Consider the following 25028-nt stretch of genomic DNA (forward strand, 5'->3'; position numbering starts at 1 on the left):
GCTGACCGCCGCCTCCAAAATTCGGTACGAGGGGGCTCCTATCTCGGTAATTCCTCCCTCTCTCACACATTTCTGACAAGGAAAGTCGACCCTATTGGAAGCTATATATTGGAGAGAGTGGGAGAGCCCTCTCTGCTAGCCCAAGCCATAGAGGAGAAGGGCCCAGCCTATCTCCGTGATTGTATCTCCCCCTATGAATCGGTGTGAGCTCTAAGATCTTCCGGGGAGGCCCTCCTCTTGCTTCCGCTGCCGTCACAAGTATGGTTAGTGGGGATGAAGGAGAGGGCCTTCTCGGTGGTGGCTCCCCGGCTCTGGAATGCCCTTCCCAGAGAGATCAGACTGGCCTCCACTCTATCCTCCTTTCATAAGGCTTTGAAAACCTGGTGGTTTAAAGTAGAGCTTTGAGTAGAGCTCCCTTAGCCCTCCTGGCTATACTCCCGCTTAGCACTTTACCAACCTCCTTGCCCACTCGTGTACTGTAGCACCTGACACGCTTAGCACTTTATAGGGGGCCACTTTCACCCCTGAACCCTGGTTATTGTATCTGTGCTTATTGATGGAGCTGTTGTCATTAGGTTTTAATTCCTTGTTAACTGATTATATGTCTTACGTATTTTTGTTCATGTGGTTGGAGCCTCCGGGGATAAAAGCCTTGTGACTTGAAGGTTGGGTTGCTGACCTGAAGGCTGCCAGGTTCGAATCCCACCCGGGGAGAGCACGGATGAGCTCCCTCTATCAGCTCCAGCTCCATGCGGGGACATGAGAGAAGTCTCCCACATGGATGGTAAAACATCAAAACATCCGGGCGTCCCCTGGGTAACGTCCTTGTAGACGGCCAATTCTCTCACTCCACAAACTCCTGACACGAAAAAAAAAGTTCATGTAGTATTATGTTCTAATTGCTGTATGGTTTTGACTACTTGTATGTTTGCTGTGGTATTGGAAACCGCCCTGAGCCCCTTGAGGAGGTAGGGCGGTATACAAATAAAGTTGTTGTTGTTGTTTATTATTGGAAAGGGGCGGGGGAGCCCTTTCAGCCCTCTCGGCTGGCGAGGCGGGGCGGGGCCAGATCCGGCGCGCCCTCCCCCTCGCGGCGTGGGCCCCTCCCCGGGGGCGGAGTCGAGCGGCGGACCCAACAAGTCGGGCGCCGGGGAGGCTCAGGTGTTCCTGGAGGAGCGCCCCGCTTCGCTGCTCTCTCTCCTTCTCTCCCTCCGACGCCCGAGCCATGCTGCCCGCCGCCATCCGGAGGTGGCTCCACAAGCCCAAGGTGAGGCAGGGGCTCCCAGAAGGCGAGGCTGGGGATCAGAGGGGGCGGGCTCGGGGGCTTCTCCCTCTTTCCGCCGCTGCCTTTGGCCCCGGAGTCCAGGCCTGCTCTTTGGGGGAGAGGCGCTCCCTCGCGCCCACCCTTTCCGCGGAGACAAAGACTTGAGCCAGTTCGACGCCGCGTTCCCCGCCGTGGCTCAAGGGATGCGACTCTGGAGGGGTGGTCACTTGGGGAGGCAGAGGAGGCTCGGGACTTTGCCAAGCCACAACTCCGCGGGACCGGGGCGTGCTCGGGCGCTGAGCGCTGCCTTTGTGTACGTGACTGGGCGTTTGTTTCCTCGCCCCTTGGTCTCCTCCCCCCCCCCCCGTGTCTTTCTCCACCTTGTTGCTCCTTCAGACGCGCCGAGCTGATGTGCCCCGCCGCCTGCTGCGAGAGGGTCTTTTTGGTCCTGGCCTTCCGTCCTCCTTTCTTCCGAGCCGGGTCTTTCCTCACTCGGAGTTTCCTTGGGATGTCCCGCTTGGGGCGTCCCGCGCCTTTTCTCAGCAGTCTTCCGATGATGTCACCCGGTTTCCTAGTTATCCGTTCAGCCAAGTTCCTTATCTTCTCGGTGTGTGTGTGTCTTCCAGTCGCCGGTCGGCTTACCGCCAGCCCTTGCAGCTCGTAAAGTTTTCTTAGGCGAGGGATGGCTCCGAGGGAGCTTTGCCAATGCTTTCTTCCGAAAAACCTCCTGGCATTGTGTTGTCGGGGGCTGTCATGGCCGGAATCACTGGGTTGCTGTGCGTTTTCCGGGCTGTATGGCCATGTTCCAGAAGCATTCTCTCCTTATGTTTCTCCCACATCTGTGGCAGGCATCCTCAGAGGTTGTGAGGTCTGCTGGAGATTAGGCAAGTGGGGTTTATATATCTGTGGAAGGTTCAAGGTGGGAGACAGAACTCTTGTCTGTTGGAGGCAAGCGTGAATGTTGTAATTAATCACCTTGATTAGTATTTAAAAGCCTTGCAGCTTCAAGGCCTGGCTGATTCCTGCCTGGGAGAATCCTTTGTTGGGAGGTGTAAGCTAGTCCTGATTGTTCCATGTCTGGAATCCCCCTGTTTTTGGAGTTTACTGTCCCAATTTTAGAGTTTTTAAAATACTGGTAGCCAGATTTTGTTCACTTTCATGGTTTCCTCCTTTCTGATGAAATTGTCCACATGCTTGATGTTCCTGATGTTCAGGCAGAATCTCCTTTCCTGTAGTTTGAAGCCATTGTTCCACGTCCTAGTCTCCAGGGCGGCAGAAAACAAGCTTGCTCCCTCCTCCCTATGACTTCCCCTCACATATTTGTACATGGCTATCATGTCTCCTCTCAGCCTTCTCTTCTGCAGGCTAAACATGCCCAGTTCTTTAAGCCACTCCTCATACGGCTTGTTCTCCAGACCCTTGATCATTTTAGTTGCCCTCCTCTGGATGCTTTCCAGCTTGTCAACATCTCCCTTTAATTGCGGTGCCCAGAATTGGACACAGTATTCCAGGTGTGGCCTGACCAAGGCAGAATAGAGGGGGAGCATGACTTCCCTGGATCTAGACGCTATACTCCTATTTATGTCAGGAGAGAATGCTTCTGGAACATGGCCATACAGCTTGGAAAACTCGCAGCAACCTCCTGGCATTCTTTTGTAGTCCCCTGTAAGGAAAGGCTGGACAGGCCTGACCTCGCTTAGCTTCCAAGATTAGAAGGGAAGAGGTGCCTTCAAAGAGTAGAGAAGTTTGTACAGTTAGGCCTCTGCATCCAGAAGTCCAGTTCCCACAGCTTGAAATTATACTTTCAAAATTCCCCAAAATGATGAATCTACCCCCACCAGATACCACAAAGAGCAAAAAGGAAACCACAACTGTATCATAATAGTTGAATCAATATCAGCGGGCCCTTAATATCTGCTGGGGCTTGGTTCAAAAAACTGTATGGATATGAAAATCAACCGATGCCCAGGCTCCATCATCTTCAGTGGTATAGTAAAATGGTGTAATTATATAAAATGGCAAGATCAAGGTTTGTCTCTTGGAAGAGTTTGTAAAAATATGGGGAATCAATGGACACAGAGGACTGACTGTATTTAGTTAAAAAGACACCTTTTTAAAGTGTGTGACAAGGTGCCCAAAAACAGTATATGTGAAAATTACCGTATAGTAGTGCATGGTTTTGTATTAGATGTCCCAAAATCCCCCACCAAAATAGCCACTGGACTAACTAGGTAATACCGGCAGCCACCTGAAGTAACTTTTCCAATCTCTGTAATTAAAATAAAAGCAAAGTTAGGTGGAGACGCGAAGCAGATAAGCAATGTTGCCTTGATTTCAGGAGGCACTCAACAATAATGATGTGGGAATGGCAGTGTCCCTGTCTCGGTTTCTGTGAGGGAGTGGGGCTTGTGTGTTCAGTTTGCAACACTGAGCTTCACACCAGTTGTTTAGGAGGGTGAGATCTGAGGAACTGGGTGGAGCTGAAGGTGCTGAAACATGTGTGAGAGTTGCTGTTATGCCATCCCTGCCTTTTGGAAGGGTGAGATTGAAGGTGTGGGTGAGCACAACCGGCTTTGCAGGGAGAATGATTGTCTCTTGGCTGACAGGAGGTTGGCTTCCTGCTGACTTGTTTATGACTCACCTTCCACTCAGCCAAGTACACTAAGGTGTAATTCGGGGAGCATGTAAATAGAACTGGAGTATCTTGCTGTTGTCTAGGGCAGGGGTGGACAGATGTCTACTCTGTGAGGGTGTTCCTTGTATTAGGGTGGGCCTATAGGCCGAGTGCTAAGGAACCAGGTATCTCTGAACACATCCACAACACAAGTTTTATTGGTCAGAATCAAATTGACACATCATTTCACATATCCATCTCTCCCGTTTCCCACAAATGTTGCCATTCAGTTGTTACTCATTCTGCCATAGATTTCAGTGTACTTCTTCCTATCCTGGTGTCGGGGATTTGCAAATCAGGGTTATATGCCAGAACAGAAATTTATCTGAACATCAGATGTCATGTTTTGGGGGAGCCTTGCTTTTTGATATGTCTTTTGTCTTACGTAAAAAAAAGGAAGTCCTTCTATATTTATAAAGTAGAGGTGGATTTGAAATGCCATTCATATCCCAGATAATTTGTTCATGAATGGAGCAATAATATTGATTTTTTTTAATGGGCTGGAGTTTAAAGAAAACTTGGGCACAGAGTACAGATAACTGAGCAGGTAAGTAACATATGGAATTCCATGTTTCAGAATGTGCTTGAGTCCTTGTTTGACACTAAAATATTTAAAGCCAAAATAGTAAAGACCTGCATATAATGAGATGGTATATGAAATCTGCTTCAACAATGAGAGCGAGTATAGTGCAGTGAGCATTGGACTCTAGTTCTGGAGGCTAGGGTTCAGATTTCCACATGGCCATGGAAACCCAGTGGGTGACTTTGGGCAAGTCACATTCTCTCAGCCTTAGAGGAAGGCAAAAGCAACAAGGCAACCCCCTGGCCCCTCTCCAAACAAACCTTCTCAAGAAAACACTGTGATAGATTCACCTTAGGGTTGCCATAGGTTGGAAATAATTGAAAGCACACAACAACAACACTAAAAATAGCCTAACATCTCTGGGGGCTGAATGATCTGTGTGTTTGTGTGTGAGAGAGAAACAGACAAAGAGAAGAGAACAAAAGAGGAAGCCAATTGCCTTCAAGTTGTTTCCGATTTATGGCGATCCTATGAAAGAGAGACCTGCAGGTCAGGCTGTTATAAATAACCCTGCACATGCCTTGCTAATTCTGGGCAGTGACTTTATTGGCTGAAGCTTCCTTGAATCTTGTCCTGGAAGAAAGTATAATAAATAAGATATATAAACAGAGACTTTACACATGTAATGTAGTCTTCTTTTCCTACTGTCATCTACCCAACCAAGCATTGTTGTCTTTTCTAGTGAGTCATGTCTTTTCATGACCAAAATACAGCAGTCTCAGGGACCTTCTAGACAGGCCCTATATCCCAGGATCTGATCCTAGGTTTTCTGCTTTAATCTAGATTATATGAGTCTGCATTCAGATAATCCGGGGTAGACAGAAAATCTGGGATATAGGGCTTGTCTGGAAGGACCCTCAGTTTAATCATCTTAGCTTTTAGAGATAATTCAGGTTTGATTTGCTCTGGGACCCATTTATTTACCTTTTTGGAAGTCCATGGTATCTGTATAATATTTTTCTATCACTATGTTTTCAGTGACTGTTTCATCTTGCTACGTTTTTCACTGCCCAGTTTCTACCATTGTACACAAGAATAGGAAATATGATGATATGGGTAATTCTGACTTTGGTATTTAATAATACATCTTTATACTTAAGGATCTTGTCTAGTTTCTTCATAGCTGCCCTTCTTGACTACAGTTTCCATTCTGATTAATGGCTGAACCAAGGTTTCGAAAATCTTTTTAACTATTTCATTTTTCTCATTGTCTACTTCAAAATTATATAAATAAGCAAGTTGGGACTAATAATTTATTATAGGCCCAGAATATGTTCTACTTCTTTCAGTGCTATGAAACAAGAAAACTTCACAAGTCATTCTGCATAATTATTATCTTGATATAGCTCCAACACTGTTACAGTTACGTTTTGATCGACACAACCAAGAGTCATTTGTATCTCCAGCCTTCTCTCTAAATTCTAGTATTTTGATTGCACAGTTTTAAAAGTCACAAGAATTCTTCACACTGTTGCATAAGACAGACATAGATCACTCATCTCTGGGAGAGGTAGCCACAGTACACAAAATACCTTTGCATGACCAGTGCTCCATTTCCAAAAGTGCTACTGATTGTGTGGCAGTGGTTCTTTCAGAAAACACTTTCTCTCCCTTGCTCTTATGAACTCCTGAAAATCTAGTTCTTGGTTTTTTTTTCCATGAAGGAATTTTAAAAAATGCTTCTTCTCCAGTTACAAATGGTAATAGTTGGTTATGAACTAGAGGCCTATAACTGTTTTTCAGCTTCCTCTTCAAAGATTTCATAATCTCATTAGCTGATTCTTCCTTTTGGGCAGTTTTTATTGCTAAAAAAGCTGTAAACAGTACAAAGAACATCCCATATCGCTTGCCCTTGCCCACAGTATTCCCTGAGAACAAATGAGAAATGCATAATAGAGACAAGGTTTTTTTTTTTTTTTAAACTAGAAAATCTATGTGATGGAGGGAGAAACAATTGCTGTATGTAGTTGAGTACTATACAGGTTGCTTCTGTGTAACTGTCAGCTTTAGAAAGCCCAAAATACTGATATTCTTTTTTGTGGTGTGTGTTTATTTGTATATGTGTCCCATGTATTTGTGCAACTGTGTCAAGCCAAGAAGCCACTACTCTAGTAAAAATCTGTAATAATGTACCTCTAATCATTCTCATCTGCTTAGTGTCACATTACTGTTATCTTTTTGAAGTATGCCATATTTCTCTGCTTTAATTCGCCACATACCATAATCATGAGTTTGTTGGTGTAAGATGGGATGTAATGATTTTCATTTATCCATTTTCTGAACACATTTCAGACTTTCCTTCTCTTGATCATTATATAGCTCTTTAGCATGTAAATAAGATTTGTAGGTGGAGTTCTTCACATGTACCTTACTATTCTTTTATTATGAGCTCTATTTTTCTTCCTTGGCAATCCAAAGTGACTTTTAAAAAAAATCTAACAAGACACTTCTTGTCTCCAAAGTTTGGTGGCTTGCTGTAGATGTGACATTCACTTTGGTGTTGTATGCCTTAGAGTCGTTTCCAATCTTAAGAAGGATTCTGAGGCTAAGAGTCTGTGACTTACACAAGGTCACCCAGTTGGTTTTCATGACTTAGCGGGGACTCAAACCTTGTTCTCCAGAGTCATAGTCCAGTGCTTAAATCACTTTGACTCTCAAATGTGGAATTTCCAAAAACCTGCCAAAAATGCCAACCTTTGCTTTGAAATGTTCAAATCACCTACATGATGAAGAACGACAGAATAAAAACCGTTGCATTTGTGCCACAATAGCTAGTCAAGTACACAGTTACAAGATTATTCCTGAAAATTGAATGGCCGTATGCGCATCTCTGACAGAATTGGTTTGGAATGGCTTATGGCAATGTTTCTCAACCTGGGGTCCCCATATTTTTTTGGCCTACAACTCCCAGAAATCCCAGCCATTTTACCAGCTGTTAGGATTTCTGGGAGTTGAAGGCCAAAAACATCTGGGGCCCCCAGGTTGAGAACCACTGGCTTATGGCATGCTAATGCTAGATCCTTCACTAGTATAGAAGAATCCCAGAAGCACTGATAACTAAAAATTATGATCACCTATTAAAAGAGATGCAAAAAATTATTCTGGAATGAAGATATGGGCTAAGGAGTAGTTTATCCGTTTGTAGGGATTGATTATTTTATTTAACATTTTAAGCCAACTGATTCTCAATGGTTATAGGTCAGCAGCACACCTGGATGATTCTGTGCTTGTCCTGATTTGTTTAAACCAGTAATATTGAAGTATTGTATTTTCTCTCTTGGAAGTCCATTCCATTGAACTCCTTGAGCGTATTTCTTAGTACAATTGTACAGGATTGTATAATTAAATCCACTCTACATAGTGGGACGTTTGAGTAAACATGCATAGGATCAGATTATCATTACAACACTATCAATTTACTCAGTAGTGATTTTATATCTTGTTTAATAGTCATTAAAGAGGTTAATTGACTGAAACTGGGTTTCAGCCAATGCTTGCTTGCTCTTTTAGCGCCACTTTATTGGATTGTGATTTCCTCTAAAAACAATGTCAGTCTTTTTTTACTGGCTGTCCATTTTTTATTAATTGTAATTCTATCTAAGTAATTATCAAGATGTTATGTAATGACACCATATGAATGCAGAACGTGGCACTGATCTTCCTGTCTTTGGTAAAATGAGCCACAATAGAACATAGTGGGATTTTGTGTTCTAAAGGGCACTGGGTACTTCTCTGCTTTTCAAGTATTCAGCTGGCAGAGTCAGCATAGATTATCCAAAGTAAACATTTGCAGAATTATTTAATGCCTATGAGCCTATTGAGATAAGAGGACTTGAACTGGATTTTCTTTTTTTAAAAAAACCAGATAGTTTTGACAATCCTAAGTCAAACCTCTCTACAATTACAGTACTCCTTTAAAAAAGCAAATTAAGTTAATTTTCTGCTGACCTTCCCACTGCCTTTGGTTTTTAGATGGTTAATTGTCTGATGAGCAATGTATCACATTGTCCTGTTTACAGGACAAATACAAGCTTTGCTCAGAAACCCAAGGTGATTTGTGGTCACTAGCAGCTCTTCTTCTCTTTGAAGAGGTCTGACGCCACCAAAGAGCCTGGGAGAGGTGTGAGGCAGTTCTCTCATTGCATGCTGAATTCTGAACCAGCCTCACGTCATAGATGTTTTCTCCCTACTCCAGAAGTGAACAGGCTCTATAATTACCACCTCCAACCATATCTCAAGTTTTCCAAATGCAGCAAGTACTGGACTTGGAGGTGGGGCAGGATGGCATTTTAATTTTAAGATAGAAAGTGTAGATGCCAGAGCTTTGCAAATTTAGTTTTTGGGACTACGGATCCTAGAATACTGCCACCAGTATGACTATGCAGGTGGGAGGATTTTAGGAGCTGTTGCCCAAACATGTAGCTTTTCCACGCTTTGGAGGTGATTCAGCAGAGCATAAGAGATGTCCTTGAGGCCATTGCTAGAGAAGTAAGAGTCAGATATGTGCCATGAGAGAACTTTATGAAGAGGCATGCAGGATTATTTCTAGGTTGCAAACACAAATCCTTTCCAGAGGGACAGGGTTTGCCTTCTGTCAAAATGTTGTTTCAAGATCTGGCGGTTAGTCAGTGTGGCATAGTGGTTTGAGCATTGGACTACAACTGGAGACCAGGGGTCAGATTTTACCAATGAATCAGTACCCATTGCTGCTCAGACTATTGGCTGTTGATGATGCTGTTTTATGTTATTCTTTTGTCGTTGATTTTAATGATATATGTTTTAATCTATGTTTGGTTTTAATTTTTGCTGGATCGGGCTTGTCCCCATGTAAGCCGCCCCGAATCCCTTCGGGGAGATGGAAGCAGGATATACAAATAAAGTTATTATCATTATCCCTACTCAGCAATTAAAACTCACTGGGTGATCTTGGGCAAGTCATACTCAGAGAAAGGCAAACTCATCTCTGAACAAATCTTGCCCAGAAACACCATGATAGGTTTGCCTTAGGATTGCTATCAGTTGGAAATGACTTGAGCACACACAACAGAAACAGCAAAACAATACATCATATATTAAAATTCATCTGTTTTTGAAGATAACAAGCCTAGATATATATAAGCTAAATAAAAAAACCAGGAGCAAAGAAATAGGTCCCATGTTGATATTTGGACAGAAGCAAGGCTGTTCCTAATTTACTAAACATGCCTGTCTTCACACTATTTATACACCTCAGCATGTTTTTGTAGTAACATGCTTTGTGTTTGCTAAATAATAAGGCACAGAGATACTGTTGTTCCACAAACATCCAGTTTCGTTATTCTTGTAATGGATGGGGTGTAGGTGGCACCTGTACCTTTAAGGAAGACAGGAAGTTGCCTTCCAAAGAAGCAGGCTTTTGTTGTATCTAACAGTGTCATGCATACATTGGCAGCAGATTTCAGTGTTTTACAGCTTTCATAAGGTTTTGAAGCATTGCCCTTTGCTCTTTGTTCTTCTTTTTATCATTACACCTTTCAAGTTGTGTGAGTTGCCTAGCAGGAATGTGAAGAACTATTTGCACTCCAAAACATGTTGAATTTCAGCTCTCAGAATCAGTAGCCAGCATGGCCAATGATTAGGGATTTGAGGAGTTCTAGTGCAAAACCTCTGGAAAGTGAAAGGTTTCTCATCTTTGGTGTATACAGCCAGCCTTCCACATTTGCTGTGTTATGGACTCTGGACCCTCCTAAATGTGGTAAAAATGTTTTTTTTAAAAAACTCTAAGGGAGCATATTTACAGGAATAGCTAGGTCCTCCAGCATGACTTTGTGGAGGACTTAGATATTCTCCATAGAAGCTAACTACAGAATTGTACTTGAGGATCTACAAATGCCTAGAGGAGTGTTCTTTCTATGCATCTCTAGATCCCTCAATGCAACTCTGTGGCCAACGTCTGGCAGAATTTGACTTTAGTGTAGAGTCATGCTGAAGGACCTACAGATTCCTAAAAAGAACATGATGATCTAATCTGTGAATCAGATCTGCAAAAGTGGTGGGACAATTATATTCAGATTTCTGGTATTTTTTCCAGTTCTGCCTTTGGTAGTGCAGAGGTGCATCACATTGCGAGATCTGATGAGTGGCTACCTGGGAACTTGGGCTTTTCCAGATATCAAACCCTCACTCCTCCTTCCTGTGCTAGGCCTGGGAATGGATATGTGTCACTCCATAATGCCAAGGAAGAAGAGATGACTAGTAAGAGGCTGTCTTGGCTAAAACTAATGGTCTGGCTAGCTAGCTCATTGTGAGGACAGCTCTGATGGTGTTTGCAATGGTGTATAATGATGCTTTTGAGGTTGTGGTGAGCTTCAACTAAATGGGTGGGTGGCCAGAAGCAAACAGAGCTAACTACCAGATAGCTGTAATCTTAAACTACTGATTTCTTCAATAAAGAATTTTTTAAAGGGATTTCGAAAGAGCACTGCCCTATACCCCAGGATTTGATCCCAGATTATCGGCTTATCCCAGATTTTCTAGCAGTAGAGACTCATATAATCCAGTTTAAAGCAGATAATCTGGAATCAGATCCTGGGATATAGGGCAGTGTAGAAGGGGCCTAGGAAAGAGCAAGAAAAGTGAAAATGTCACCTTGTATTTGTAGTTATACATACAGGAATTTTACCCCAAGGGATTCCCAGAGTAGTTTCCAATGAAAATAATAAACTGGACAATATAAAATTAAGACACATTGTAACATTAAAAACCATTAGAACAACATATACATTAAAACAAGATAAATCACAGCCAAGCAAAAATAAAAACCTCTTTATTAATAACATTAAAAACGCCAAGGTGCTGGGTGCTAGGTAAGCCTCCCCGGGGAAGACATTGCAGAGACAGAATGTCACTATTGGCATAAGATAAGAATGAAAGGTTCAACTGTATGTTGATCTGTTTTAGTGAGCTTGATGAACTCTATCTTGACAATAGCTGACATCTCCCCATGGCCTGTGTTGCTTGCAGAGCTCTGCCATTTATGCTGTGCTAGACATCCTGTAAATTCTCAGTTTCACAACTTGTTGCAGCTCTGTGTTTCACTTGGGAAATACAGTAGGGCTGACATTTCAGTCCTATGTAACACCATTGGCTCAGAAGTCCTATTCCTAATCCATATTTTGCTTCCAATAGATGGGAGATATAGAGAAGGACTTCCGAAGAATGTGTGCAAGCAGGTTAACGTGAAAGCAAGTAGTCCTTGAGGTACTCCCAAGACTTCCCAACTTGGTGCCCTACAGGTGTCTTGGACTGCAATTTACATTAACCGCTATTAAAGTGGTCAGTGCTGAAAGATAATGAGAGTGACTGGCCAAAACATCCGAAGGGTGCCGTATTGAGGAATCCTGCTGTACAGGTTTTAGAAGTCAACAAGACTGCCACCTGACATTATTCCTAGAAATGAATTTAGATCATTGTAGCTGATCTAAACCTATTAAGATATGTTCCAGATAGATAGTCCCCATCAGGCTATGTTAAATATGTGACTTCAAGTCACCTGCTGACTTATGAAAACCCCATATATTTCATAAGTTTTTCTTATAGAAAAGAGATTCAAAGATGATGTGCCACAGCACCTAATGTTCCTTAGCAGTCCAAGTCCACTACCAACCAGGCCTGACATTGCTTAGATGAGTCTCTAGTCCTTCAAGGCATTTAGTAAGTACCAGACTGAGATAGATCTACATAATTGCTGTAATTCAAGAGTGTCTGGGATTGCATATCCCTCATCCATTGACATCGTGGTCCCAAAGGTACTCTTTGTGGGTAACAGAGAATTTAAAAAACAGTCAAAATGTAGAAAAACTTTCTGCAGTGATAATTCCCTCTCTCAAACTGACATTTTAGCTATTCCTAGGTCTTTCTTTGTAATGACGCAGAGGAGCAATGATTGAAGAAATGCCAGGGGAACAAATAGACCCTTCCTCAACTACTTTATTTATTTAAATATTTCTATTCTGCCCTTCTCACCCTGAAAGGGACTCAGGGCGGAGCACAACATATACAGTAGAGTCTCACTTATCCAACATTCTGGATTATCCAATGCATTTTTGTAGTCAATGTTTTCAATACATCGTGATATTTTGGTGTTAAATTCATAAATACAGTAAGTACTACATAGCATTACTGCGTATTGAACTACTTTTTCTGTCAAATTTGGTGTATAACATGATGTTTTGGTGCTTAATTTGTAAAATCATAACCTAATTTGATGTTTCATAGGCTTTTCCTTAATGTCGCCTTATTATCCAACATATTCGCTTATCCAACATTCTGCCGGCCCGTTTATGTTGGATAAGTGAGAGACTACTGTATATGGCAAACACTCCATGCTGGAACATAAAATAATTATAAGTATAGACAAACATTAAAATCAGTTATATCTACTTTAAGATCAGCTATTTAAACCAATTCAGGACACCATGCTGGCTCCGGTCAGCGGAGTAGGTTTCCTATTATTGCCTCATTGCACTGCCCCAAAGGCTTGGTCCCACAGCCAGATCTTCACCATCTTTCTGAAGGACAAGAGGGAGGGGGGCTGATCTAATGTCACAAGGGAGGGAGTTCCATAGCTGGGGGGCAATCACGGAGAAGGCCCTGTCTCTCGTCCCCGCCAAACGTGCCTGTGAAACGCCATGTTCTTAGGCCATAGTAACTAAAATCCATACTAGAAGATGCTCTAAACCAACCATCATCAAGCTGTGGGCCCTCCAAATGTTTGGGCCTCCCAACTCCCAGAATTCCCTACCATTGGACAAGCTGGCTAGGGCTTCTGGAAGTTGGAGGCAAAAACAGCTGGAAGGTCACCGTTTGTCACGACCCAGGCTGCAGAGCACCAATAACCATACACAGAGGCCAGAATCTATCTAATATCTTTATTGTAGGAATATATAAAGTTAATAAAAACAAGTGTAGAAAATAGTCCAGAATTAGACCTTTCAGGAAAGGTCAGAATTAGTCCAAAAAAGCAATGTCCAATAAGAAATATTAAGGTCCAAAGTTGTAATCCAATAACCGAAACACTCACTTTGCCAAGCAAAGTGAGGGGAGATGACAAGGTCCTTTAGTCCATGAAACTTGAGCGAGGCTAGGAAATAACTTGGTACTTGAAACAAGGCTTGAACGTGGAACAAGGTAACTAAGAACAAGAACAAGGTCCGTGGAATAACTTGATAAATCCGTGGAACAAGGCAAGGATTGATCCTGGGAAACAAGGCAAAGTCCGTAGATAAACAAAGGCTGGGAAGCAAGGCGAAGGCTGGATAGCAAGGCAAGGCTTGAGCAGGAGCGAGGCTTGAACCGGAGCGCGCTGTCCAGACACAACTCGCTCCGTAGGCTGACGAATTGACTCCGCGAAGTTACTACGCGGGTAAAACACCTAAATAGAGTCTAGCTTCCCGCCGAAGCAGTTCTCTGGGAATCTGAACCGAAAGCTAACTCTGAGACCAGATGTGAGACTCCCCAAAGATTCTCACGAGAAGCAGTCTTAATTGGCCACATTCTTAGCTGCAATCCTCGCACTCCTGCGCGAAGCTGAATCCAAACTTCTCTGTTGTTTACAAAACTCCCGGCGCAAGAATACGGGAGAAGTAGGCTCTGGGCTTGTTTGACATACTTCTGGGAGACAACTTTCTTGCAGGTGCAAGGTTCCCAGATCTGCCTGAGAAAGATCTGGCTGAGAGGAATCCAGTTCAGACTGGGAAGGTAAAAAACCCAAGTTTTCATCTTCATCAGGAATTACAATGTCCTGAGCAGGACTACAAGGCCCATGGGTCATCACACTATCCCCCTCCTCAAGGCCCCTCCCAAACTGGGGCCCTCTCCCCGAGGCGCGAGGTCGCGGTTTGGTGGGATAGGTCTGATGAAAGCGACGGGTTAGATCAGGAGCATGGACTGTGGAGGCGTCTTCCCAAGAGCGTTCCTCAGGGCCAAAACCCACCCAGTCAATGAGATATTGTAGGCGGCGGCGGTGAAAGCGAGAATCCAAAATGTCCTCAACCTCGAACTCCTCCTCCCCATTCATCAAAACAGGAGGGGGGGCCGGTTGGTCTGTATCAGGTCGCACACCATCCGCCGGAAGGAGCAGGGAACGGTGAAACACTGGGTGAATGCGCATTGAACGCGGAAGTTGGAGTTTGAAAGTCACGGGGTTTAATTGCGCCACCACTGGATAGGGACCAATGAAACGGGCATCTAACTTCCGGCAAGGGCGGTGGGAGGGCAGAAAGCGAGTGGACAGGAAAACCCGATCTCCTACCTTGATTTCAGGGCCCGGCTGGCGATGTTTGTCAGCGTGGCGTTTATAGTCCTCCTTGGCTTGGTCCAGTTGCTGGAGCAAAAGTTGTTGCACCGCTGTGAGTTCCTGCAGCCAATCCTCTGCTGCGGGAACCTCTGAAGTTTCAATGACAGGGGGAAAGAAACGTGGATGGAAGCCGTAGTTTGCAAAGAACGGCGTTTCTTTTGTAGAAGCTTGAACTCCATTGTTGTAGGCAAACTCAGACAGTGGTAACAGAGAAGCCCAATTGTCCTGTTGATAGTTTACATAACAGCGAAGATACTGCTCCAAAGTGGCATTGGTGCGCTCCGTTTGCCCATCTGTTTGGGGATGATGAGCTGAAGATAAGCGAGAGTCTATGCCCAATAGTTTTTGTAGTGCCTTCCAAAAACGAGAGGTGAATTGAGATCCACGGTCTGTGACTAAACTCTTGGGCAATCCATGTAGTCTGAAGACATGTTGAAGAAATAGATCCGCAGTTTCCTTGGCCGTGGGGAGGCCTTCGCAGGGAATGAAATGGGCTAACTTGGTGAATAGGTCCACCACCACTAAGATCGTGGTGAATCCACAGGAAGGTGGTAGGTCAGTGATGAAATCCGCGGAAATTATTTCCCATGGGCGAGATGGGGTAGGAAGGGGGTGTAAAAGCCCTGAGGGCTTCTCCCTTCGTATCTTGGAGCGCTGGCATACTGGGCAGGTGTTGACATATTTTTCCACATCCTTGCGGATCTTGGGCCACCAAAAATCCCTTAGGATCAAATGCATAGTTTTAAATAGTCCGAAGTGTCCTGCTGGTTTGCAGTCATGACACAGACGAAGCGCTTTTTCCCTGCCCGGTCCGGGTGGGATATAAACATGATTTCTATAGCAGAGCAGCCCATCTTTAAGCGAAAAGGGGAAATGCAGACCTTGGCGAAGTTGGTCCTGCGCCCAGGCATCTGCTTGCTGACTAGCCCTGATTTCTTGAGCACAGATGGGTCCTGGAGTAGGGGAAGTTGAACCAATGGGAATGGATTTGGTGTTCCCCACCGTGAGCGTGGCAAAGTTCTCAGGTTGTAGCAGTTGGGATTCAAAGGTCTCCTTGCGTCCTGCAGCGTATTCCGGTTTACGTGACAGGGCGTCTGCTTGCTTGGTTTGGGCTGGGGTCACATAATGGATCTGGAAGTTGAAACGTTCAAAGAATAAAGCCCAACGTTGCTGCCTCTGATTTAGTTTGCGGGCAGTTCTTAGATGTTCTAGATTACGATGATCAGTGTGGACTTCAATGGGAAATTTGGCCCCTTCTAGCCAATGTCTCCAAGTTTCAAAGGCTGCCTTTATGGCCAGTAGTTCTTTTTCCCAAATGGTGTAATTCCTCTCTGGTGTGGTTAGTTGACGAGAATAAAAGGCACAGGGGTGGAGGTGATCTCCCACCGGTTGTAAGAGTACAGCCCCAATTGCCACATCAGAGGCGTCCGCTTGCACCACAAAAGGGGTTCCAGGATTTGGGTGCTGTAGAATTGGCTGGGAGGTGAATAGTTTCTTTAGTTGCTGGAACCCTTTCTCTGCTTGATCAGTCCAGCGGAAAGGCTGCTTTCCACGGATGCAGCTAGTGATGGGGTCGGACCAGCGGGCAAAATCTGGAATGAACTTGCGGTAGTAGTTCGCGAACCCCAAGAAACGCTGCACCTCTTTCTTGTTAGTTGGCGCCCGCCATTCCAATACTGCTGAAACTTTGGCTGGATCCATGGAAAGCCCTAGAGGCGAGATGCGGTAACCAAGGAAATCTACCTCTTGTAGATCAAAAGCGCATTTTTCCAGCTTGGCATAAAGTCCATGATCCCGCAATCGCTGTAACACCATTTTGACGTGGTTCTCATGTTCTGATTGTGATCTGGAAAACACCAAAAAATCGTCCAGGTAGATTATCAAGAACCTGTCTAGATAGTCCTGAAAAATGTCATTGACAAAATGCTGGAACGTTGCGGGGGCTCCGCATAAACCGAAATTCATAACTCGGGACTCAAATAATCCGAATTTGGTCTGGAAGGCGGTCTTCCACTCGTCCCCTTCCCTGATGCGAACTAAGTTGTAAGCCCCCCGAAGATCCAGCTTGGTGTAAACCTTGGCTCCTCGAAGCCGATCCAGTAGATCCGAGATTAAAGGCAGGGGATAGCTGTTCCGCTTGGTGATATTGTTCAATGCTCTGTAGTCCACCACCAAGCGTAGTTCCCCTGACTTCTTCTTCACAAACATCACTGGGGAGGCGGCTGGGGATTGAGAGGGTCTGATGAATCCCTTGCGAAGGTTTGTCTCTAGGAATTCCCTGAGAGCTTCTTGCTCTGGTTCAGTCAGGGAGTAGAGATGCCCTCGCGGGATCGGGGCCCCCTCCACCAAGTCAATGGCACAGTCATAAGGTCTATGTGGGGGTAATTTTTCGGCTTCTTTCTCATTGAATACATCCCAATACTCGGAGTACTTCTTTGGCAAGGTGATGATGGGCTCGGTGTCTGTGGCATGGCATACCTTGGCTACGAGGCAATGGTTTTGGCAGTACGGTGAAGCAAACTGCAGTTCTCTGTTGGACCAGGAGATGTTAGGGTCGTGGAGAGTCAGCCATGGAATTCCCAAAATCACAGGGAAATGGGGGACCTCGGTAACAAAGAAGGAAATCTCTTCCATATGTTCCCTTATCCACATCCTGGTGGGTTCCGACCACTGACTTACGGGGCCCGTCTTGAGGGGACGGCCGTCTATGGCTTGCACCACACGGGCATTCTTGAAATCATGATATTGTAATCCCAGAGAGTCGGCATACTCTCTATCGATGAAATTGTTGGTAGCTCCAGAGTCTATCATGGCGTGGATCATGACGGGTCCCCTTTTTGCCGACCATAATGTGACCACGAGAAGGAACAGGACCCCGGTTGGCGGCTCTTGGATGGATTTTTTGACCGGGTTGGCGAGCCCCTCTACACCCGGTCGTTGGCTTCCCCCGCCGGCTGTGTGCCAGTCGGCTCAGACGCCTTCGTCTCCGTGGAGGACGCCGCCGCAAGACGGGCGGCAGGCTTCCCTTTGGCTGGGCACTCTCTGGCGAAGTGGCCCCCGTTCCCGCAGTACCAGCAGAGGTTTAAGCGTTGACGACGGGCCTTCTCGGCGGCATCTAGTCTGGGACGCACATTGCCCAACTGCATCGGCACCTCCTCGCCTCCTCTGGGGTATGGGGTTGGCGGTGGGGGTCTCCACACCGGACGTGGCTGAACGCTGGCGGGAGCGGGGGGTTTTGCCCCGGCTCTACTGCCCTGGCCTCGAACCCACTGTTTCCTGTTGGCAATCATGACTTCAGCCCGTAAACATTGATCAATGAGTGCCTCGAGGGTCTGGGGAGGATCCACCTTGGAGATTTCTTCCAGCATTTCAATGTTGAGACCCTCCCGGAATTGTCCCCTGAGGGCTACATCGTTCCAGCCGGTGTTGTGGGCCAGCACTCGGAACTCGGCTATATACTGAGACATAGGTCTGTCTCCTTGGAAAAGGCGACGGAGTTTGTGACCGGCTGCCTCCAAATTGTCCTCGATTCCCCAAGTCTCCTTGAGGTGGTCCAAGAAGTGTTGCGCTGATCTTAGGTGTGGAGAGGCTTGGTCGAACAGTGCCGTCGCCCAGCTGGCCGCTGGCCCGTCTAGAAGACTGTAAACCCATGCCACTTTGATGTCTTCTTGGGGAAACTCGGCAGCACGGGCCTCCAGATAAGCTTGACATTGGCGACGGAAGACATGAACCTTAGAAGCTTCTCCAGTAAACTTGGTTGGCAACGCCATGGCCGGAAGACGAACTCCGCGTTCCTTCAAACCCCTTATTTCTCCATCCTGTGCATTGAGCTTATCACGGATTCGGTCCACCTCTTCCTTGTCGATGGTGTAGGTAATCGGCTGGCCGCTCGGCCCAGGTACGACTCCGGTAGACATTCTGGCCGAGGTTAATTGGTGCTTAGGGTGGCGGAGTCAAACTGTCACGACCCAGGCTGCAGAGCACCAATAACCATACACAGAGGCCAGAATCTATCTAATATCTTTATTGTAGGAATATATAAAGTTAATAAAAACAAGTGTAGAAAATAGTCCAGAATTAGACCTTTCAGGAAAGGTCAGAATTAGTCCAAAAAAGCAATGTCCAATAAGAAATATTAAGGTCCAAAGTTGTAATCCAATAACCGAAACACTCACTTTGCCAAGCAAAGTGAGGGGAGATGACAAGGTCCTTTAGTCCATGAAACTTGAGCGAGGCTAGGAAATAACTTGGTACTTGAAACAAGGCTTGAACGTGGAACAAGGTAACTAAGAACAAGAACAAGGTCCGTGGAATAACTTGATAAATCCGTGGAACAAGGCAAGGATTGATCCTGGGAAACAAGGCAAAGTCCGTAGATAAACAAAGGCTGGGAAGCAAGGCGAAGGCTGGATAGCAAGGCAAGGCTTGAGCAGGAGCGAGGCTTGAACCGGAGCGCGCTGTCCAGACACAACTCGCTCCGTAGGCTGACGAATTGACTCCGCGAAGTTACTACGCGGGTAAAACACCTAAATAGAGTCTAGCTTCCCGCCGAAGCAGTTCTCTGGGAATCAGAACCGAAAGCTAACTCTGAGACCAGATGTGAGACTCCCCAAAGATTCTCACGAGAAGCAGTCTTAATTGGCCACATTCTTAGCTGCAATCCTCGCACTCCTGCGCGAAGCTGAATCCAAACTTCTCTGTTGTTTACAAAACTCCCGGCGCAAGAATACGGGAGAAGTAGGCTCTGGGCTTGTTTGACATACTTCTGGGAGACAACTTTCTTGCAGGTGCAAGGTTCCCAGATCTGCCTGAGAAAGATCTGGCTGAGAGGAATCCAGTTCAGACTGGGAAGGTAAAAAACCCAAGTTTTCATCTTCATCAGGAATTACAATGTCCTGAGCAGGACTACAAGGCCCATGGGTCATCACACCGTTTGAGAATGCCTGCTCTAAACACATTCACCAGTACTGTAGTCAAACTATTGTGGATCTGAGTGGGTTTTCTCCTCAAAACAACAAACAAAACAACAAACAAAACAACAAACAAGTCACAGCAAATCTCCAAGATATTTAACATTTCATTACTACCCAGATAGAGAACATTTCATTTTTTCCAGAAAACTGCGGCACAGAGGTAGGGAAATACAATGCCCATTGAGGCATTGTCAGGGGCTTCTGATATGCCTTTCTTTGTCAATAGAAGGAGTTGCTGCTTTCCTCTTGTAAAATGCACTGTTTTGGAATTAATGTTCACATCAACTTTTCATGATTTTGCTGGGAAGTTGAGACACCAAGTTAGCCCGTGAGTGATTATAGGAAGACATGCGTGAATATCATAGGTTAGGCCTAGATAAGGTTGGCTTTTCAGTTCATATTTGGACAACATCCAGGTGTGTTGAGTTATAGTTCCCATAACATGACTGGAGTCTATAGGGGGTTGTGACCCCACAGTGGTTTGGACAGATCACCTTCAGAAAATGCTACTTCTCCGCCTCTTGATTTTAGTTGTTAGGAGAATAGAAGCATCATAATCAAGTTAATACCTGGATGAAGTCAGTTGGCTGTATGATTGGTAGAAATGTAATGCTTGTGTTTCTGAGAATATCCTCTTGTGCGTGAGAGCTTCCTGCCCTCTCAGCATACCTGAGAGGGGTGTGTGTCTGACTTCATGCCACAACGCAATATGCATCATGAGATGGTTATATGACTTAATCTTCTGTTAACTCTGACCAAAACCCTTTGCTGAGTCAATTATTTGGAAATTATTACACGTCAATGCTGTTTGTGTGAGCATATGGCTCAGTCTGATAATGGTTTCTAGTGGTGGTGGTGGTTTTCAGCTATATTTTTCTGGTATGGATTGTATGTGTATGCACCTTCAAGTCATCTGTTGACTTATGGGACAACAACCCCATGAATTTCATAAGATTTTTTTGATGCAAGGAATACTTAGAGCTGCTTTTTCCTCTAAAATACGGACAACAGCATCTGGTAGTCATTGGCGGTCTCCATTCAAAATACTAACCAGAGCTGAATCTGCTTCGCTTCAAAGTCCAGGCAGAATCTAGTGTTTTTAGGGTATTTGTACAACCTTTGAGAGTGTCTAGAAAGAGAGATTCTGGCTGAACAAAAATGCTAGTATGTCTGTTGTGGTGACCACAGAATACAAAGAGATTTACCCTATGCCACCAGCTTTTCTAGTTATGATCCATTATCATGAGTTTGCTGCATATTAAGATGCAGGTAGCCTTGCTGAGGTGGTGGGGCATGGCAGTGTCAGAACACTTTAAGGACAGGCCTGATACTCCATTACTGGCTTTGAATTAGTAAAATTACTGTGGTATGCAGCATGCAGGGAAACCTAAATATTGGTTACCTTACTTAAATGGCTGGAGAGTACGTAGGGAAGAGATGTTGCTTTTTGCTCCAACTGCTGGATTAAAACACACACCAGACTTAGTTGCCTATATTACAATTTCATGAGTGAAATAGTGGGTTGGCTGACTTAAGACCTCATCAGATAGAGTTCCAGAAGCCTGGGGACAGCAGGGGAAACCGTGGGGCAGTGCCCAGTTTCATTCCTTACCATGGTTGATCTTGGGCTGCCATCCCATGATGTTTCCCAGCTGTCCCTGGCTTCCTCCCATACTGTCCCAGGTTCTTCAATGATACACGTAATCACCTGTATCCTCAGGGCTTCCTTTTAGCATGCTGCCAGGACGGAGCCAGAAGAAAGCTCAACAAAGCCTCACTGGAAGTAGCCCAGCCGGAAGTAGCCCTGCATCATAAGATGGGCTCTGGCAGACTCCGTCCTGGCTTTGTTCCAGCAGCGTGCTAGGAGGAAGAAAAAGCCCAACTGATGAGGTCTTGAATATTGTGGTTATTCAAAGAGATGTGTTTATATGGTATGATGAGGTGAGGGAGCCTACTCTCTAGAACAGTGGTTCTCAACTTGTGAGTCCCCAGATGTCTTGGCCTTCAACTCCCAGAAATCCGAAGAGCTGATAAACTGGCTAGGATTTCTGGGAGTTGTAGGCCAAAACATCAGGAGACCCACAGTCTGAGAAGAACTGCTCTAGAATTTGTGACAAAATTATTAGTTACTTATACAGTAACAGATGTAAAATATAGATCAATACAGGAAGTTCCCAAGTTACAAATACCCAATTTCCTTAGGAAGGGAAATTCAGTCCTGTAAGAATTATCATGGGGAAAAGGTGTCTCCACTGAAGCTTTATCACCATTCCTTGCTTCCACAACAAGTCAAATTTTTCAAAATCCAATTATTACAGGGACAGAAAGTAAGGTGAAATCTTCTGATCAGGAGCACAGACAGCAAAACAAACACCACAAGTGTGTTAGCCCTTCCCTATGCTATGCACAGTGCGTGTGAGTATTTATATGTATGCGTGTGTGAGTGTGGGTGGCTGGCTGAAGTTACATTTTATTTCTATCTCAGCATTATAGTTTCAAGCAAGATGCTGTATTTTGCCCAAAAATCCTCTAAACAAAAATTTCCCTAAAAAATGTCCAGGAAAACTCATTTCATTCAGTGTAAGAGAAATGGTTTTTATTATACAAAATAAATACAAAAGGTTTCTTTCTCCATTTTGAACACCCTTTCATACTTATAATTTGAGATCCAAATAGCACTATTAGCTCTTTAGTGGGATTGCGCCAATTGGTAATCAATAAACCCAGCTCTGCACCTGTATATTTGTATTTCCTTTATGTTACCAGAAACTCCAACTGTAACATTGCTGAATTCTGCCTAGAAAGAATCTGTAACAGGCATTGAATCTGCCCCTTGATGAGTCTGAAGGAGTGTGGTTAATGGTTGTCACAGCTATCGGTGTTTTAATAAACGAGTATCTGTGAATGTTAAAAATGTAGTCATTCCAGAAGAGCTGCTGGGTTAATCTATAGCAGCAAAATGACTGTATGCTTTAGCATATTTCTTAAATTATTGGGTTTTGCAGTTTGAATGTGCTCAGACAAAAGCCTGTTTTATTGTGTACAGTACTTGGAACAAATAAAGAGGATGTTTGCTAGCTGACAGGTTTTAAAAACCAGTATGCCTAGAAACCCATTAGAAGTCTGTCATTACTCTATTTGTTGCAAAAATTGAGAGTCAACAATTCCACTCCCCAGATGCTTTTGGTCTACAACTCCCACCGTCCTTTGACATTGGTTAGGCTCGCTGGGTTTTTGGATTTAATATCTGACTGTAATCTATTAGTAATCCTCTAGTCAGTGGAGACAAGGATGAGCACAACTATTTGACTAGGGGTTCAGCCTAGCTCTCTTTTAACTGCTAAAAGGGGAGGGTAAAGGCACTTGTGCAAAGTGATTTGCTATCAGGTGTTTAACGCCTTCAGAGCAGTATTCTGAGAATTTTGGCTTGCCCCCAGGGTTAATCTGATCAAATGTGCTGACTCTTGTTGGCATGACTGTTGATAATCTCACATTTATTACTTCTACTTTGCTTTGGCAAAGGCTGTTCTATGCACTCACACGGCACTGATATGAAAGGCACTGATATGAAAGACGGCATTGTAAATAAATCAAGCAAACTTAACGAGAAGACCCACATTTCTACAGCTCTGTCCACTTTTTCGCCCTAGGCTTATATTAGCCATTGGTAACCTGAAGGAAGGCAAGATCCAGCTTTTGTAGAGTTTTCCAGTCTGATAGACTCAATGTGATTCAACACTTGCATGCAATAAAACAAGTGTCGACTTGTATGTCTGTATTAACAACATAGGCTAAACACAAGCCAATTTAATTATCTCCCACGCACCTTCAAGATCCTATGAAATATAGTTCTGTTGGAAAACTCACAATCATTGATGTTTAGGCCACTATAGAAGTACAGTTCTTAGCATTCATAAGAAGTGGTGACAGGAAATCGAATAAAAAACTGATGGGGGCTTTTTAATAGAGAAGAGGAACATCTACACTAATGATTCCTTAGGTGTTTTGGACTTCAGTTCCCAGAAGCTTCTGCTGCCTTAGCCAGTAATCAGGGATTCTGGGAGCTCAAGTCCAAAACGTCTGAGAGTTTGGGAAACAATGACTGAGCAATGAAATAGCTGTAGCAAATGGACACATATATGGTGCTGGCATATTGAGGAGAAAACTTGCTGAGCTGCAACTTCAGTTAACTTAAAAAACGCTGATCAAAGGAACTCTAGCTTAATATAGATTGACAAGCACAATGCAAGAACCTGGCATCTTCTACTAAAGGTGCTTTGATTTGAAGGCACTGAGATAGGGATGGAGGAACTATGCTTATTTACTTCACTAATAAAAGTACTTAGATTTGAAGGCATCAGTGATACTCTAGTTTGGGATGGATAGGGTCTAGCTATGGAGTCCTGAGAGTTAAGCTAGCTTTCTTCTTCCAAGAGAGTTTTAGTATTGTATCATATAAACAAATGGCAGAGTTGCTCAAGTAGGGATTGCTATATACGTAAGTATGTACAGTATATATGTATGTATGAATGCCTTGTGACCTGGCTGGCTGCTCTTGTAAACAAGACATTGGACTAGAGTCTAGTTGCTAGGTGGATTCTTCATCTGAACTTTTACATAATATGTTTTCCATCTGGTTTTGTGTAAATCAAACATTTTGGCAAATGGATATTTATTCTTCATTCTATACTCTTTCCCCCTGCCCCATCTCTTAAAATATCAAAAGAGGTTTCTGCAAAATCTTATGAAAAAAAGAGATTGCTATAAATGGTATCTGAAATAGCTCTCACAAAACGAGTAGCATTCAAATCTCAAGTGATGAATCTCATGTGTTAACATTTCTCCATATAAGAATAATCTTTCATGTAGTATGCAGAGGGTGAAGAAAGCTGGGCTATTCTCATTGAGGGGAAATTGCTTCTAAACATGTTCAGAAGTTGCCCAGTCCAGAAACAGGATTAATAGATACCTCATTTTCATTTTGAGAGCAGCATGCTTTGCAAGGAATAATCCATGTTTTTGTTTTGTTTATTGTGCAGCGTTCTGATCCCAGACTGTTGTCACAGTTTTTCTATGCTGACGAGCGAGTGACTCAAGTAGTAACAGAAATCAACTGCCTGGATGTCGAGACAGATCCTCAACAATACCTTGCACTACTAAACCAGTTGCACCTTAGTCAGGTAATGCATATGAGATGA

At 44.3% G+C, this 25028-nt stretch overlaps 1 protein-coding gene and 1 long non-coding RNA gene across 3 annotated transcripts in view; one reads left to right on the forward strand and one right to left on the reverse strand.

Moving 5' to 3' along the window:
• Positions 1 to 1112: 1112 nt before the first annotated feature.
• The window catches only part of zfyve28 (zinc finger FYVE-type containing 28), a 45771-nt gene continuing 21855 nt past the window's right edge, over positions 1113 to 25028 (forward strand). Inside the window, exons 1-2 of the mRNA XM_008104962.3 lie at positions 1113 to 1267; positions 24870 to 25010. Coding sequence (XP_008103169.2) covers positions 1226 to 1267; positions 24870 to 25010 — 183 coding nt within the window. The 5' untranslated portion in view covers positions 1113 to 1225. The remainder of the gene's footprint in view (positions 1268 to 24869; positions 25011 to 25028) is intronic.
• Positions 4075 to 25028, reverse strand: part of LOC134296107 (uncharacterized) — a 45321-nt gene continuing 24367 nt past the window's right edge. For both annotated transcript variants that reach the window (XR_010002679.1, XR_010002680.1), the window contains exon 3: positions 4075 to 5094. This is a non-coding gene — a long non-coding RNA (uncharacterized LOC134296107). The remainder of the gene's footprint in view (positions 5095 to 25028) is intronic.

The sequence above is a fragment of the Anolis carolinensis genome, chromosome 2, assembly GCF_035594765.1.
Source record: "Anolis carolinensis isolate JA03-04 chromosome 2, rAnoCar3.1.pri, whole genome shotgun sequence".
In the NCBI taxonomy this organism is placed as follows: Eukaryota; Metazoa; Chordata; class Lepidosauria; order Squamata; family Dactyloidae; genus Anolis; species Anolis carolinensis.